An 18,818-nucleotide genomic window follows, 5' to 3' on the forward strand; every position below is an offset into this window, starting at 1 on the left:
GGCAGCACATCCATGATGCCAATCTGCTATTCTGCTTCCCTAAGAATCTCTATTGAATCAAAATCTGGTGACCTTTGGGTACAGTGAACCCATTGTCATGTCCAAGAAAGCAGTTTGAGCTTTGCGACATGGCAAATTATCCTGCTTGAAGCAGCAATCAGAAGATGAGTACACTGTGGTCATAAATTGATGGGTATGGTCAGCAATAATACTCAGGTAGGCTGTAACATTTAAAAGATGTTTACCTGAGGCCCAGGTATGTCAAGAAAAAACCCTTGCCGCTATAAAAATGATGGTCTTACCAAAAATAAACTATTTATTCTCAATGATCCCAACTAAACCGCCACAAGATTGGTTCAGATCTCTAGATTCATGTATGTCCAAATTCCTTTGGAAAGATAAACCCCCACGTATAAGCTTAAAAACACTACAAAAGACCAAGGATAAAGGAGGATTAGAACTACCTAACTTTCGGCACTACTTCTTAGCCAACAGGCTTCAATTTATCTCAGGATGGCTAAAACATACCCTCTTAGATGAACCTTGGCTAGATGTAGAACAAGCACTTTGCAATAATCTAGAGATTTCAGACCTACCATTTATCAGCTCAAACATCCATGAATGAATGCTTCAAAAGCATCAACATCAGCTCTTCTCTGACAGCATGGTGGGAGTTTCTAAAATTGACGGAGTCTTCATTAATCCCATGCAAACGTACACCTATCTGGAACAACCCTGACATATTACAAAACAATAATATGATAAACTTTCCAGATTGGAGTGATAAAGGAATCAAATATTTAGAACATATATTAGAAGGAACAGAATTTATTTCATTTGACGGACTAGTTACACAATATGGGATCAACAAGAAAAGATTTTTAGAATATCAACAAATTAAATCCATAGTAAAAAAGAAATTTAAACCAGATCAAGTTGAACTACAAACACCACCAAGTGTGGTTCAATTTCTTACTCTTAAAACCCCAAAATTACTATCCAAAATATACAGAATGCTTTCTAAAACAGATGAATCAATATCACTTCCTATTGCAAAATGGGAAGCGGATTTATCAGTTAACTTAGACCTAAACTTCTGGTCTCAGATTTGCTTAAAAACCTTTCATCTAATTAGAAATCCCAGTCTTCAATTAATTCAATACAAAATATTACATAGAGTGCACTATACAGGGCATCGGATGTTCAAGATGGGCTTTACGTCTACCAACAACTGCTCACACTGCCAAACCAATTCACCGGACAATTATATCCACGCTCTTTGGTTCTGTCCACCAGTTCAGAAGTTTTGGCGCGAGATATGTGAAGACTTATCGAAGTGTCTGAAATGTAACATTCCAACTTCCCCCTTAGTGTGTTTGTTGGGCAGCTTAGATAATGTCACTTCAGAAAAGAATATAGCCCATATGGTTTTCACTGCCCTATGCATAGCCAAGAAAACAGTCCTCATGAACTGGAAAAATAAAAATAATCTTAATTCTAACCAATATAGAAATTATCTATTAGATTACATTAGTCTTGATACAGCCTCTGCCACCACATCAGATCAATTGCTCTGGGCTCCTTTGATCAGCTCCATCCCCTAGTGGGGGTGGGGGGTCATAGTTTGGTCCCGCCTTCACTGTTGTGATTGGTGTGGGGGTAGGGACAGGCTTAGGGTGTCGGGGGGTTCCCCAGGAGCATCTTCCTTGGAGGGCTCAACCCGGGGTTGCGGTCATGGCCTATTAAGGGCTCTGTTGGCTCTTAGGTGATGGTTTCCTCGTGGCTGCGTGCAGCGGGGCTAGGGGAGGGTCTGTGCTGACAGACGTGGGTTACTGACCTGGTAGCCTGGCTGCCCCTGGGTGGGTCCAGGACGGACGTGGGGTTCTGGGGGTGCTCGGTCTCTGGGCTGGGGCCCTGGCTGGGCCTTGGGGGCTTGGGTCCTGGTTGGTGTGTTGCCGGGGTTGTGGGCGGGTGGGTGTATGGGGCCCCAGCCCTGGCGCAGGGTCCGCCAGTGCATCAAGCCACCTGGGGGGCTCTTCAGCTGGTGGGGGAGGCTGTTACATCTTGCAGGAGGTCTCCTCTCTTCAGGAACTCACTCTGCAGGAGTGGGAGATACAGGAGAGGTGGAGGAAGATCTCAGCCTGGGCGTCTATTGTTTTGTGTAGTCTGGAAGATGAGTGGATGATGGGGTGGGTGCAGTTTTCTCTGTGGTGGGGTCGGGTGGGCTGTCCCGGGCTCTGTGGGGCCAGGCGGCGCGGCTGAACCGGGCCCTGGTCCGGATGGGCCTGGGACCCCTTAAATACAAGCGCGCTCATGCTCACAGGTGTACACACGGGTGCTCACACACACAAACAACACCCTTTTTGGCTCCTACCTCAAAGCACACTGTGCGCTGTCCATCTTACGTGCTGCACAATAATGTTTAGTATTTACTGTTATATTCCCATAGATCATCGTGATGTTGTTTATTCTATTGCTTTCTTTTTCTTCTGCTTGTTTTCTCTCTTTTCTTTCTCAACAGGTGATCCAGGTGATTGATATATGTATTTTTTTGTCTGCTTATTTTGTTGGTTTTTGTTTTTGCCCTTCGTCCCTCTTCTCCGCTGTTTTTCTTTCCCTCTTTCTTTCTCCCCTTTCTTTTCCCCAGTCAAGTCTGTCCCGTATTTAGCAAGTGAAAATAAAATAAAATAAACAATAAAAGGTGAATCAAATAGACCATAACGGCAAGGCTGGGATGGTCTATTTGGTAAAGTAAATCCGTTGGGCATCTTTCTTCGCCTTTAGACAATAATTCTGATGGCAAAAGAGCCAAACGGGACAGGCAAAAACCGTCATTAAACCACCAGCAGCAGCAGCCTGAATCATTAATTCAAAGCAGGATGGATCTGATTAACATGTTTTTATGTTATATACCCCACATTTTGACCCAACCATCTAAATGTCACAACAGAAATTCAAGACTCAACTGAACAGGGAAGGTTTATCCAATTTGCGACTATCAAATTTTGATGATGCAGTGTGAAATAGCTTCAGTTTCCTCTTCTTAGCTGAGGATGAGTGGCATCTTGTGTGGTTTTCTGCTGTTGTAGCCCATCTGCTTCAAGGTTTGATGTGCTTTCAGAGATGCTCTTCTGCATGCATTGGCCATAATTAGTGGGAGGATTTTTGTGTTACTGTTGCCTTCCTGTCAGCTCAAAACAGTCTGACCGTATTCCTCTGATCTCTGGCATCAACAAGGCATTTCCCCCCTGAGAACTCCCACTCACTGAATGTTTTCTTTTTTTCAGATCATCCATTCTCTGTAAACCTTAGAGATGGCCATGTGGGCAAATCCCAGTAGATTAGGACTTTCTGAAATACTCAGGCTTGCCCTGCTGGCACCAACAACCATGCCAGGTTCAAAGTCACTTAAATCACCTTTCTTCGCGATTCTGATGCTCAGTTTGAACTGCAGCAGCTCGTCTTGACCGTGTCTACGTGTTTAAATGCTCTGAGTTTCTCCCACAGTATTGGATGATTTGTGTTAATGAGCAATTGAACAGGTTTGCCTAATGAAGTGCTTCTCAGTGAATGCATACTTCATAATTAGATCCTTTAAATCACTTTTCTTTTAAATTAGCAACATATTCACATTACATCTACATTACAGGTGGGTTGTTTTGCAAGCAATGTATTTGTACACATACTCTTGGGTGTCTTTCTCCAGCACAGTATGATATGTGAAAAGAGCAAGCCAAGGATCAGTCAACCAAGTCTATGACTTATGGATGAGGCCATGATGTCCAGACTTTTACTTCCTCTAAAGCTTCAATAAAAACACTGGACCCACAGTTCTTGTGATGCAGCTTTTGTTATGCTCTTCCTGTGTGGTAAATGTCTACATCTCTACATCATCCCAGAGTCTGTAACATTTGTTCTATTGAGAATTTCAAAATTTGAACTTATGAGTATTCTGCCTCAGGTCTCAAATCTCCTGAAATAACATGTTCTTGCTCTGAAAAGTCGATGTAAAACACAGGACAGTAAATAACAGGAAGTGCTGCTGCTTGAGTTCCTGCCATGTGATTGTTTGATTAGATATTTGCATATTTTGCATTGACAGCCAGTTGAACAGGTGCACCTCACAAATTGGCCAGTTAGTGTGTTTTGGTCTGTTTAGAGCTGTGATTTCTTCTAAGGGAAATGGATCCATTTGTCTCAGGTGTACTATTTAGCCTATTTTCTCTGAGCTTATTGTTTTGGGTTTTACGAGCCAAGATTTTAAATCTGACTTTATTGGTGTCATCAGTGCAGTCAGCTGTTTTCAGCTAAAAGGCTCTAAAATCTTATTTTCCATTGTCTGTCAAATATTACGACAAGAGGTATCAACCAGCAGGTAAACATACATTTACTGGATGACGGGAGTTATTTCTCCTGGGAAATGATGAAGTCAAATGAGAGAGAAAAGAAAAGAGATATTGGATTTTAATTCATCAGGTCATCAGAATGTGTCGCAAATGAAATACAGCGTAACATCTGCTGGATGTGTGATCTTCTGTCATCTTGAAAGGAGGCTGGAAAGATGACACATGGGTGTTGTTTACAGCTTCAAATTAAAATCTCCCTAAAAGAGTAATGTAGCCATGGCCAGTTAATTTTCGCTTTTTCGTGTCAATTTTCTCTTGTCCACTAAAGGCAATCGCTACGCCAAGTTAGTCCTGCATGCCGAGGCGAATATGCAAAGATCTGCTCTTCCTTTATCTTTATCTAGTGCAGCTCATCAGACTGCCATCAGGCCCCACTTACCAGCCATTTTGCCTGTCTTTTTAAATATGCATTAACTACACATGATGCTCTTTCACCTTAGGTAATCCAGAAAATAGTTGCTCTAAATGCCTTCTTCATTGTGTTATGACACTATCAATTAACAGATGCATTTATTCAACAGGAAATGAAAAAGGACACCATGAATATTGGAATGTGAATAGCTCCAAGAATACCAATTAAGAGCTGGTGGCATTGGCTTGTCATGTGCGAGAGACTGGGCCTTGCAATTATCTGTGTGATGAATACGCGTTATTGCAGTATCCTCTTGAACCCCACAGCATGCGGAGGTCACCAGGAGTTCAGAGAGCTCTGGTCTATGTGGTAGTTGCCCTGAATTGCACTACTGCAACATAATAAGATGAATAAGGACTTTTATCAGAAGTTCAGTTGGGGTGATTTTTACCACTGCCTGCTTTTAATGTGGCTCCTGTTCATTTAGGCAAGTAGAAATATCAATATTAAACCCAAGAGGATAATGGCTTGTGGCTGCTGTGTGATACATACACATTAACCAGCCAGGCAATCAGCACCTGAAAACTGTGTCCTTTTTATCTTCAGTGCCAGCCCTGCGATGGTTGATATCTGTGTCGTTTATAAATCTCGGCTGCAGGTCACACAGGCAGATGTTATTAGACCGAGTGTCAATGCAGTTTATTTTCAAGACATATACACGCATATAATCCTATTTTCAAAAAGGTTAGAAGACAGTGTAAATATAAGCAGAATGCATGGATTTGCAAGTCATTTTAATACTTTGCTTTATTGATAACAGCATAAGAAAAACATTCTGTTTATATTTCAGCTGTTACTTGCCGATATTATACAGACTTCTACCACACAATTGTGTCAATGGCTTCCAGCTTTGCATTCAGAGACTTCTTTAGATTCCGTGATTTATTTAATGATATTATGCACCTTGCATAATTAAATAGCCGCATTAATTGTGCACACAAACAATATTCTTAAATTGTTGAACTGTTCGCCCACACTGTGTTTTACAGCACCCTGAACCCATCTCCATAGTTACTTCTGAAAGCCTCTCTGCGATCCTCTTTTTATACCCATTTATTGTTTAATTGGAGGTAAATGCGCAGACCTGATTTCATACAGTTAGATAATAAGTCAAAAGGCATCATGATGATTAGATAGTTTTTTAAATAAGTGTCTTGTCCCTGGATACTCTTCTCCCTGACTGTGAGTGTCCTGCTGGGGTGCTGATGCTGATGGCATCCCAGTATGCCTCTCTCTGTGCGTGCGCTGAACCTTTTGAGTGAGCAGTTGGCAGCGCCTGAGGGTGTCTGTGGTTAGGCTGCGAGCATTAGGAACCGATGTTTACTCTCCCCAGCGAGGTCCTATTTTGTCTTTTTGTGCTTATATCTAGGCCTTGTTTGTCGCATAAGCAAAATTTGATTTCAAGGACTTTGGAAAGTAATACGGCAAATAATTTTCTTTATAAAATAACAGCTTTTATACTGCTTTTTTAACCATAACACAGGATTGTATCCCTCTGTCTTTGTCTAATTTAAAATTTCCACAATGATCTCAAACAAGTAAGTGGGGCAGATAGCATGACAGGAAAAAAAATTAAAAAAAATCAAGTTAGGGGGCAAAGAATTTTTTTCTCAGCCCTTTAAGCTTATTATCCAACATGTCAAGCTACTTCTTTAAGTCCATCTATCAAACCGGTAAAGTACAGTTGATGAGAGCTCTAACAAGGATGAAAATGACCCCAAAACCTAAAACTTGAGCTATAAAACCAAAGCTGAATTAGATGAAACATACTGAAATTCTGAAGGTAACTGCTGAGTTAGAAAATGATTCTCTGTGAGCCTGTAACTCTGACGAACACATTTCTAATAAAAGCATTTCTGATTTATTGTTAATGGAAACTTATTGATTGCAGCTGCTTTAGTGTATTCATCATGGAGTGAGATTGTGTGATCTTCTCAGGGAAGTAAAAGGAAACGAGCTGATGGTCTACAAGGATAATATAGGATAAGGATAAAATGAACAGAGCACATTGTATTCACACTCAGAGGAGAATATGTGCTAATTGGTTGAAGTAGAGATGGCGCTTTGCTGATTCTGTGGTGGCCGTGTTTTGGTAGCACTCAGTCCTCCTCATAAGTTCACTTCTGGCAAGTGTTCTTCACAAAGAAAGTGCAACTAATTTTACCTTAATCAGACCTCCAGCTATGCTTGTTTCAAAGTATCTATAAAATAACTCAAGGTCCAAGAAACAATTATTCCACTTCAACATAAGAAGTATTCTGAGCACAGTTGTGGTCTCAGAAGGATATTTCCAAAGAAAGCTCGCTCATTACAGACTTTATTGCATTTGCGTCTTTGAATTTTGGAGGACGAGTGCGTTCAAAACAATTCTGTGAAGATTTTTTTGTTAACTTAATTTTTATGTTGGTTTGTTTGCACTAGTAAACATGTTTAAAATAAGTTCCTGTATAACCTTGACATATTATAAGTAACAAATAATGATAATAGGTAAATGGAAGCAAGTTGCACACAACTCAATATGAAAGGAAAATGGCATTCAGCATTTAAATTTCCCGTGAGATCTGTTTTTTTTTTTTTATCATTATTTTGACTCTAAATAAAGTGTAATGAAATACAATAGAGATTTTAACATGACATCTGTATCTCTCTATTGCTCTTACTAAATTCATCAATTAAGACTAAAACGCTAATGTGTTAATCAGTCTCTCAGTACTTTTTTAACACCCCCATCTAATGCTTCCTGCTGAAGATGTAAATCTTTTAAAAGGAGCCACATTTTAAATGTAGGTTAATTCTTCTTAAAGGCTAACAGATTTCCTGAAACAGCTGTGCGCTGTCACTCAAGCAGCAATAAATCCTGCATTTGCTGAGCGCTAACATGAGTTGTGGACAGATTTGATGCTCGATTGGCCTAAATATTGACTAAAATATTGATTTACTATTGACTTAAAGTAATCTGCAGCGGTCATGTTCATTGCATTTAACTACCCTGAAAACACCAGTTCAGTGACGCTGGTCTTTCGTGTGTGAGAGGAAAAAACAGCTCAGTGAAAAAGGTTTCGGTAGGCTTTGTTGGCAGAAATAAAATAATGTACGGCAATATTTTTTTTTTTTTAAATTAGGATTGGTAGTTGTGTTATGTTTCATAATGAAACAACTGAAGATTCTTGACATCAAGTATTGTTTTTGACGACTACCTCTTAGCCACAGTGTTTCTGGTTAGCCGGAATTCAAAATTGTAATGTTTTGAAGTTTGTTTATACCAGATTTCTCAGCAGAGTCAGTCGGCAGGAATGATTATGTGACTTTGTGAATGCTTCCTCAATGTGTTGCTGCCATGGAGAAAATAATGTCTCCTGTAGAACAGCTAAGAATTACAGCTGTCATGGATGATGAGCTCAAAAAGAGAGAAATTGATTGTATCGCTTTAAGAGCCTGACAGTGTGAGTGTGTGACAGATAGGCACAGGACACACAAATGTGAGTTTTACATGATGAGGACTCGCTTCACTTTGGGTTAATGTTATCTCTTGAAAACTTTCCAACAACTCAGCAGGATAAGTGCAACATGTTTCATCTCCTAAAAAGTGTTTTCCTCAAACTCTCTTAGAAAGAAGGTAGCTTTACCAACATGCTCATGTCCTTGCAAAATAATAATGATGACAAAATGTGTTGGTTACTTTTCGGTTGTTACAGGCTAGAAATGTTGTTATTTCACCTTTCATATATAGATAGGCCTATTTTTCTGCTGGTTCTTCAAAATCCCTGCAAGATTAAACAAAGTTAGGACATTTACACTGTAAATGTCCAAAAGGCTTTTGATCAGTGCCATCATCAGACACTTTGTTAGGTCCACCTGTTTAACTGCTCATAAACGCAAGCATCTAATCAGCCAATCACATGACATGACATGTTTATATTGTCAAGACAACCTGCTGAAGTTGAAATCGAGCATCATAATGATGAAGTGACTTTGACTTTAGGTGACTTTGAATGTGTCATGGTTTTTAGTGGCAGACGGACTGGTCTGAGTATTTCACATCTACTGGGATGGCTGATAACAGGCTGATAGGAAGGCAACAGTAACTCGCATAACCATTAAGACCACCACACTGGATGTGGTCTTCTGCTGCAGAAGCTGTTGTGCTGCGTCTGCACTTTTGGGATGTGATAGAACAGGAAATTTTTATAAAGGATGTTCAACCAACAAATCTAAAGCAACTTTGTGATGCTGTCGCGTCTATATGGACCAAAACTTATGAGGAATGTTTCCAGCACCTTATTGAATCCATGCTATAAGAAATTGAGGTGCACAGGAAAGGGAACTCCAACCCATTACTACCAAGGTGTATGTAATAATGTTTCCCTAAGTGTATTTTATGTTCAAAATCCCTTGGCCAAAGATAATTAGAAGTCAGCTTACAAAACACTGTGGAAACACAAATATATTGGGTATGTATTTAGTGTATGAAAAGATGACATGTTTGAAATATTTTGTAATGAAAAGAATCCCAGAGGTACTGTACTGAACGTTGCTGTGTAACTAACATTTTATCATGGGAAATATATCCAGCCGGTGCCATGCAGCTCTTTACACAAACGTCCTTTTAGTGCAAAGTAAATGTTCATATCAGACATGAGGAGCAAATAAAAACTGTGTGAAAACTACGCTGCATACAGTTACTCTACAGTCAACTTAAATGCAATTATTGTCTGAGGTTAAGATTCAAGACAGAAAACACTGTGAAATCTGTACAGCAGCATAGATTTTTTTAAAATTATTATTTCTTTCATGCACATTTATGCATGCGTGTGTGCTCCAGATTATCATTAATTATCATTTTTTGCTTGTTTCAGATATTTTTCTGTGAGTAATACTTCAAATAAAACGTTCGCTTTTTCTTTCTTTAGTGTTCTCCTAAACACTGTATGTTCAGTGAGTTCTTGTTTCCTGTTGCAGTGTCACAGAGCAGCAACAAAACGCTCAAGTTTTTGTCCGTTATCGGTCCACTGTGTGCCGTGGACAAAGATAATACACAAGTTTATCACTCTCAGCTCTTACTACACACAGTTTGTTTAAATCACAGCATCTCTGACACGAATGGTAAATATAAACCTCGGTGTTACTGCTGATCAGATTGGCTGTTTGTCAGTGTAACGGGCCCGGGGTTGATGTGACTTTTATTCACTTATCATTTGAAATATGGGTTTGCATTCGATTTGTCCATAAACTGTGTCATTCTGGGCCTCCCGCTTTATCAGTGCAGCATGGGTCTAAATGCAAACACAGTCTTTGTGCAGTGTAGCTCCTCTCGTATGAGGTGCACTCTCCACACTCCTTTTCTGTGTTTTTATTAAACATTGGAAATTTCTTGCTGGTTAAGGAGTTGGTAAGTTTGCAAAAATGCAGCGATGTCAAGAATAGCTAATTCATGAGACATCACGGCAGTGCGTTCGGTTTTATTAGAGGACAATGTTCCACAAAAATTCTAAGGCTAAAGAGTTTTGCAGTATAAAATAAGACTTGAATAGATATGCTGGCATATTTCAAAAGTGAGAAGTTTGAATGTGAACATACTTCCAAAAGTGTTACTGAAAAGCACAGTTTTCTGCAGAGTGCAATGTGTTCTAGGTTGGACCATACAAATATTGTCTGATCCCTTGAGAAAAGTTCCTTCATGCTTTATACTGCCTTTCTATATGGATTTATTTCAAGTCTCATCTTTGTATGCATTTCTATGGCAGTATGTTTCAAAAGGCTCTGTGATGGAGACTTAACAAACATCACCCTTCTCCACCGGCAAGGAAAAGTTTGCAAGGTTGCCTGGAAGAGGTCAGAAAAATATCGAACAGCCTCCCGCTCGCTCAGAAGTCTGAGAATGTCAGGTCAAAGCCGTGTGTAAATTCCACTTCATCACTTGGCGTATAATGCAATTCAAGTTACAGATTAATTGAGTGAGGGAACAGACGCTTTCAGATAATTTTCCCACCCACCAACAAACAGAGCATGTGTAGTATACGTCCATCCAACTGGCTCTTTACAATCTATAAATGCTTTCATCCAGAGAGCTGAGGACTTCAGCCTTACTGTAGAAGTGTATTTGCATACAAACAAGCACTTAAAAACAAGCCCTCTGTAAATAACTTACTGAAATCTGAGAAATACATGTGGCTGCACATCTTATTGTTCTAGCTGACAGGAATATCATAAGCTAACCGGTCAATTATTCATCATTTTATCTGGTACTCATTAGATTAAAAATGTATGTCTTCTTTAATTATTTATCCAGCGTGTGTGCTGCAGCGGTAAGGATTCGATTGGCTGGAGATATAGCGTTATGCATTTGTGATTAACATATTCAAATTTATCTGCAAACATTACTACAATTTAGTAATCAGGGTGATTGCCTGTGGCAAATTAGAATAACCTTTTGTCACCCCACACATCAAGTTTTTGATTAGGCCAATTAAAACTCGAGTGTTGCTGCTCTATCTACACTTTACTTTTTTGGAGACAGAAATATCTGCAGCCTGTTTTTGCACAAGTCATTTAACCATTCAAGCTTAATGATGTATCTTCCCTCCATTTACATGGAGTTTGGTAGGTTAAGTCTTTTTTCCTTTACTGCTTTTGAGGATCAAAATTGATCGATAATGAAGGTAAACTTAGGTCGGGCAGAATTTCGCGCGCAACTGATCCTTCTGTTAATTGTAAGCCGCGTTCAGTGATGGAGAATCGCTGCTTGCCTACAGATGGCAGCTAATTGTTTTGTGGTCTGTGTTTTATGAGAAAAGAGAAAGTTAAATATTAAATGTATTCTCGGCTAAGCCGCAAAACCCATGTTTGGAAAAAAGGTTAAAATATATTTTGGCAGTAAATGAAGCAATTGTAATATTATTATATTTAATAGTATATTTGCTATGTGGTAAATCATACATTCTTTCAAAGAAAAATATGTTTAATATATGCATCAAATAGCTGTAGGCCAATATTTATCATTTGTGCAGATATGATTGACATGTAGAAGTACATTTAATAATGAATATTTCAATAATTATTTTTAAAAAAAAAACATTTTTATAAGTCCAGCTCAAAAAAATAGTAGTTAACAGTTCTACGAGTATATGCATAGCCACCTGTGGTGTGGCCCCTGGCTCCGCCCCTATTGTTCAACTGTCCAATTATCCTTTTTCTGTCCTCACTTTTCCTGTGCAGAGGTCTGGATTGTTGAATCGGTGTCTTTCCCTGCGAAAGCATCACGACAAACATGTCCACATATAGTCTCACTTACGTGTAATTTAGTCTCAGATTTTCTGTGGGAGAAATCTGGCGCTTCTGAAGGAAAACCCACACAATTTGTCTGCCACCAACATTTAAACACTGACACTAAGTGACGATGCAAGGGACAAATTAGCAGGATTCAAAGCATTGAATCAAAACAGCTGCAGCAGGAGGTGCAGTAGCATTTAATATTTAATTCTTCCTCTTGCAGGTTGTCAAAGCCTATAAAAAATAACACCGCCTGTTCTGTTCACTACATGACATTTTTCCATCTTTCAGTATTGCTTTAAAACCATTTTTCACAGTTGTCAGTGACACTGGACAGCTGTGCATCACGATACCTTAAACTAGCTTGGAATCAAGCAGCCTGCTAATAACCATCAGTTCAAGCATGATCCCTTTGTGTTTCAATATAGTCATATCAAACAGTTCTCAACTTTGATGACAGAACGTAAATATTTCATTTCTAGAAGCCATTTTCTCAAGGAGCAAAATATATTCTGCAGCACTGCTCAAAACACATTATTAATTTATAGATTTGAAACCCCACCAATGCTTCCTCTGTCTGATTTTATACCTTTCAGTTGTGCACATCTTCGAGCATCCTATAAAGTCCCTGTCTGGATATCACTTTGCATGCTAGGTCACCCTCTGCTTCTTGCCAAGAGAGAAAGTACACAATTTAATGGTGGAAATTAGACAGAAAAATCTGGTTTTAGGTTTTTTGACATGCCAAAAAATTCTGTTTTGTTTTGTTTTTGGTTAGCGTACATGTGATGTTGTACGCTAATGATGCTGGCTTCCTGCAGCTACTTCTATGATTCACACATCCAAACCTTTGGGATTTATATTTTTCTCCACCACTGTCACTAAGTGTATAGCCGACATCTCATGGATTGCATGCTCTTTTGAAATTATGCATTTCAGTGTGCGTAGTTTCAGCTTCACTCCACTTCTTATATGTTGTACGTGCTTGTCTGTACATTTAGTGATGCTGAGGATTGGTTCTGCGAGTGCCCCCCATTATACACCGGACGGCTGTGCCAGCTCACCTCCTGTGAGCGCAACCCCTGCAGTCACGGAGCCACATGCATCCCGAAGTCACCATTAGAGGCCGTTTGTCTGTGTCCCTATGGAAGACAGGGTCTGCTGTGTGACCAAAGTAAGTGATTCACAGAGCAGCTACACACGGAACAATGCAGGGCAGATGTATCAGCTTCATTAAGAGAGTGATCTGCAGACATGTAGTGAATTAGAGCCTTGAGCATTTGGTAGAATCAGCGTCTGTTGTTAAATAAAACGATTAATGAAATCAAATTTTGCTGAAAAAGCAAAAAAATCTTCCTCCATCCATGGAGTCAGATAATCAGGACAAAAGTTGTGGCTACTTGTTTGAATATTTTAGCCTATTTCAAGTTTATAAGATCTTATTTCCCAACAGCTGTCGTTTCAGCACTGTCTCACATATATATTTTTTTCTTATGTCAGGCTGCTCCTCTGCATTAGTAGTGTTTTAAATGTAAGGGTTATAAGCAGTTTACTACAATAACTTTTGTGTTTGGTACTATTTGCAAATGTTGCTGACACTTAAATGAGAACTATCATGCAAATTTCTAACTTCCTATTTTTATTCTCAGACTATACTAGAGTAGCTTTGTATGATTCAGCGATCAAAACAATCCTTATAGCGACACAAATATATAAAATGTTTACTTAAATCTTTTAACAAGAGGTGCTGAAGGTTCTGCAGTGTCTTTTAAATTGACAAGGCAGGTTTATTAACTTCTCGTTAGTGATCATGATTGACTACAGGTCAGATTTGTTTGAGAGCACTCACTCAAATACTCAAAATAATGTGAAAATTCAAGAACTTACTGAAGATCTAAGGAGAATTGTAGATTTACAAAAGCTGGGAAGGTCTCTTGGAGCCATTTCTGGAATGCAAATTCAAATATCATCACTTCAAACAATTGTACAAGTTATTCAGATGTGTTGATGCTTTGCCAATGTTTGGAAGAAGAGCCAGATTGTCACCTTAAAATGAGAGAAATTTGATTAGGATGTTCAGGAACAACTCAGGAATCAACTGGAAACTCCTGGAACACCAGTGTCACTGTCCACAGTGAACTAAGTTTTACATCACCATTGACTCAAAGCAAGAAAGAAGCTGCTGCTCCAAAATCGAAAAGCCACATGCTTTCTGAACAAAGGTTTTATGATCTGATGAGACAAAGATTGTTTGGAGAAGTAAAGGTGATGCATTCAAACCTAAGAATACTGTACCGGCTGTCAAGCATGGTTGTGGTAGCATCATGCGCCGGGGCTATTTTGCTGCCTATGGTTCTGGGACATTGCACAAATTCTTCAACTTCACCTCAGATCAACAAATAGACAGTTGACAAAGTTGGATGTTCCAACAGAACAATGATCACAAACACACATCAAAACTGTTTTTTTGAATAGATAAATCAGGCTAACATTAACCTCACACAAGTGAAAATTTCTGGACAACCCTTAAAAAGCCAGGTCTGTGCCAGGAAACCAAACGATTTAAATGAACTCCACCAATTCTGCCAAGAAGAGTGGTTAAATATCCAGGCAGTCTTGTGCCAGAAGCTATCAAATGTTTCTGGTCAAGATGCAGCTTGCTGAGGAACATTGAACCACATATTAGTGGTGTTGTATGTATATATTTAAGTTTAATCTTGTATGTTTTAGAGAAAATCCTACATAAATTCAAACTTGTGCACCCAATTCTTTCTTTTTTACATTCATTAAAGATGTAAACTCTACCCACAATCCTAAATTGAAAGAGCAACGTCTCTGATTGGTGGCGGTCGCTGTTATGTTGGAGGTGTTTAAATCCACAAAGGTTACTTAGTGTAGGTCACGTAGCATTGTGCCATATCAATAACTAAGTTATTCTTTACTACAGATGTGCAACACAAACTACAAATTATATTCAGTTATCACTGGCTACCAAGTTGTGATTCACGAGTCTTTAGCCAATGAGCATGCAGTGACATACCACTAAATCCTTAATTTTGAAATATAGCATGATGGATTTACAAATGATACTTAACATATCCCAAAATGAATGACTAAACCTATAAACTGAGTAAACTGCATCCTTGTCTTTCACTGTCCATGACAGCTAACGTGGTTTAAAAATGTTTTTGATTTCAGTCAAATGTTTTAGAAAAATGAGATACCTAGAAAAGATTAAATAGATTTTTTTTTTCATACAATTATCTTTCTATTCTATGATGGTTTCTGTATTATTTTATGTGACTGTTTTCCAAAAAGTAATGCCATAAAGAAGAGGGCTTCACAGGTCATGGTTCTCAGAAACAAAAGGTTTTGCTTGACTAAACTGGCTGTGGTGGCAGCAGGGTGCTTGGCATATAAGTCGCTCAGCCATGCCACAGCCCCTGTCAGAATCTCAGCACCCACATGCCAAACACAGAAATTTAACCTTCCAGTTTCACACTAAGTATATGGCTGACATTTGAATTTTAATCCTGATAACATCAGACAAGATCAGAGACAAACTGATCACTCCTAAGGTCTCCTGCCTTCCAGGACTACTTGCTACTTTGGAGCTTGTTTCCTAACGTGGTGCCCTTAGCAAAATACCAGCCGTGATAGCACGGCAGCAGGGCCGTCCTTTATTTATTTTTGTCCTTCTATTGTGTCTATTAGGACAGATGAAACAGTAACAATATGGTTTGTATTTGTTTTCTTAATGTCATATTTTCAGTTCTTTGGTTCAGTTCCCATCAGGTGGTCTGAACAACCAGGAAATGGAGGAAAGGCAAGACTAGGAAGCAAAGCTGAAATGCCTCCAGAATCAAGTTCATGAAACATTCATGCGTATTGAAGATGCCTTCACTCAGAAATATTAATGTTGTACCTTTGTACACAAGTTGGAATACCTCCTGTTAAAGATTCATGATTGGAATTGATAGAAATAAAACATGGAAAATGATGTACCGCATTTTCAGTATATGATACTGTCAGTATAGCACATGTTCTTACAGATACAGATTTATATATTTTACTCCACACTTAGCTATAGTGTGTGTCTTACACTAGTCTTGTCTGGTAATTATACAGCTAAATGCTGTTTCATCTTTATAATTTTATGTGTCAAATTGGTGAAATGACATATTTTGTTATGTTTGAACTGTGCCAAAAAAGGGGGAAAAAACGATTTCATGAAATTTTAGTGTTACTTTCGTCTTCTTGACTCTTTCTGGAAGTTCACTTCTAGTTCACGGACACTTCCTGGGGTTTTTTTTTGCACACGCAGCTCTGACTACAGATGTTCAGGGCATGTGCAGGTCATGGACCTTTCAGATTTAGTCCGTGTTTCTTATTTCAGCTTGGATTATCAGCCTTTTGGGGGATCATTATCCTGTTGTCAGGTTTTTGGGGGGTTTTTTAAGTTGTTGTTTTTTTCTCTTTTTTTTGCTTTCATGCAATACTTGAAATGATTTTTTTCTATCCATTTAAAATTTGGGTGCCACACAACCCTAAAGCAGTGCATTTCCAGTGCGACGTCTTATCAAATTGGGTTCAGTTTTCTTCAACCATACAATACTATTGGTATTATATGGTTTTAGGAGCCAGGTTTTAACTTTAGCTTTTGACAGTTTCCAGCAAACCTTAGTTGAATACTTTTTGGGATGGTGACACAGGTAAGGTTGTTCCATGCATACCCTGTTTATCAACACACTGCACGCCATCAGCTAACCCATCCCATGGATCTGCTTTGTCTTTCAGCATAGCAAATTGCACAGCTTTATCAGAAAGTTTTCTTGCTCTTCCAGATCTTGTCTTGACTTCCACATCTTCCATCCTCTGCCACTTCTTAATGACATTTCATAGAGTAGAAATTGCAAGCTTGAAGCGCCGTGATATCTTTTTATAGCCTTTCCCTCCTTTGTAGGCATCAATTAGCTTCATTTTCAGATCTCAGTACTTGCTTAGAGGAGCTCATGGTTTTTGAGTGCTACCATCAGCTCTAGCAGTCATCAGCTGACAATTATAAATTCTTCACCTGCCATGCAAGTCTTAATGAATCAAATAAGACCAAATAAATTCAAAAAGTTCTAAGACTTTACATGTTGCAGAGTTCAACAACTTTGTTTAACCTTCACGAGTTATTTTAATGTCTTTTTTGCATTTGCATATAATCAATCTTAAAGAGCTTCACTCTTTGAACAAAGTGCAACATTATTGTCGATTAGCAATTTAGTTTAGCAGTGGTGTAAGTTTTTCTAAGCCTTTCATTCTATAGAAACTGAGAAGGTGTTGTTTGCCCAGCATTTATTTATCAATATTTTTTTTTCAGCTGAGCTGCATACTGTATACATACAGTTTTATGTCTGAATTCATTTCACGATCCAGAGCTGCACGTCACTCTGTTTTTCCTCTACAGCTCCTGTGCACAGTATTACACAAACACACAGCAAAGTTGAAATGCTATGTAATATTATTCGACAGGATGTGGTGTTATAATCCACAGATGGATGCACTTCGTGAAGGCAGTCCATAAGCTTCTTTGTTAATAATATGTTCCATAACCACCAGTTCCACTCAACAGTAGGTACAAGAGTTAGCTAAAGGAAACTATAAATGGGAACTGTATGCCAATATACTATTAATGTAGTAGTAACTGCTTAGTGAAATTAATGAGTAACAGGAAAACATAAGATGTACAGTAATGTGCAAAGGTCTCTAACAACCAGCTCTTGTTTCTTTATATTTTGCTATGAAAATGGGAAGTTATGTCCACTGTTCTTCTAACACAACCTGAGCTCTCTTAGAGAAGCTTTCTTGTCATTTTTTAAGTAGTCTTCAGGAATAATCCCCCAGGCTTCGTGAAGACCAATCAGAGCTCTTCTCTGGGTGTTGGATGCCTTTTTGTTTCATCTAATTTAAGGTGATTGCACACTGCTTTAATAATGCTGAGATCTAGGCTCTGGACCTTCATAACATATCAAATATGTGGCGTTCTTTAAATTAGCTCTGTTTTATGTCTCTTGGATGACACAAAATTAACAACATATGCAAAATAAAAGAAACTTTGGTGCATTAGATCTATACAGTAAGGAACTTTTAGTCTCGAAAGATAAGATGCTCAGTAATTAAAAAGGAGCTGTTTAATTAAAGATATACAACATCATGAAATATTCACCACTTACACAAAGAACAATTTTCATAAGCAATGGCACAAATGTTAAGTCAGTCAAAGTATGGAAATACATTTTCATGATAAATTTTGGTCAAATTATGTATTTACAGGGATAAACTATTTCACATAGAAACACAGCAGTTCATTTAAAACATATATATTTTAAGGGTGCCGATGTGGAAAGAAAAAGAGAGTTTAGTTGTTATTATAGGGGAAAAGCATCATGTTTAATATCAAATCAACAACAGCACAGTTTAAAAATAGGTGTTGGCTCTATAACATGGTGGCCACTACACTACAAGAAGCAATAGACAAACACAACCAGCTCTAGCAGACTGGAGATGATAACAGAAGCATTTGCGGGTTTATTAATAATTTAGCAGCCAAACAGAGCTGAGGGCAGTCGCGGAGGGGTGCTCTGAAGCCCTCTAAGCCATCTCCTGGGGCTGAAGAAGAATATGCAAGGTGTTTGAGTGAAGAAGAGCAGTTTTGTGTTTGAATCCACACTGCAACAACAACC

The 18,818-nt window shown here is 38.7% G+C and overlaps 1 protein-coding gene across 1 annotated transcript in view; it reads left to right on the forward strand.

Annotated features, from left to right (window-relative positions):
* LOC113035112 (protein eyes shut homolog) overlaps window positions 1-18,818 on the forward strand; it is a 44,752-nt gene that overhangs the window by 15,267 nt on the left and 10,667 nt on the right. Inside the window, exon 4 of the mRNA XM_026190421.1 lies at window positions 13,089-13,261. Within this exon, the coding sequence (XP_026046206.1) occupies window positions 13,089-13,261 (173 nt within the window). The remainder of the gene's footprint in view (window positions 1-13,088; window positions 13,262-18,818) is intronic.

The sequence above is a fragment of the Astatotilapia calliptera genome, chromosome 13 (assembly GCF_900246225.1).
Source record: "Astatotilapia calliptera chromosome 13, fAstCal1.2, whole genome shotgun sequence".
Taxonomy (NCBI): domain Eukaryota; kingdom Metazoa; phylum Chordata; class Actinopteri; order Cichliformes; family Cichlidae; genus Astatotilapia; species Astatotilapia calliptera.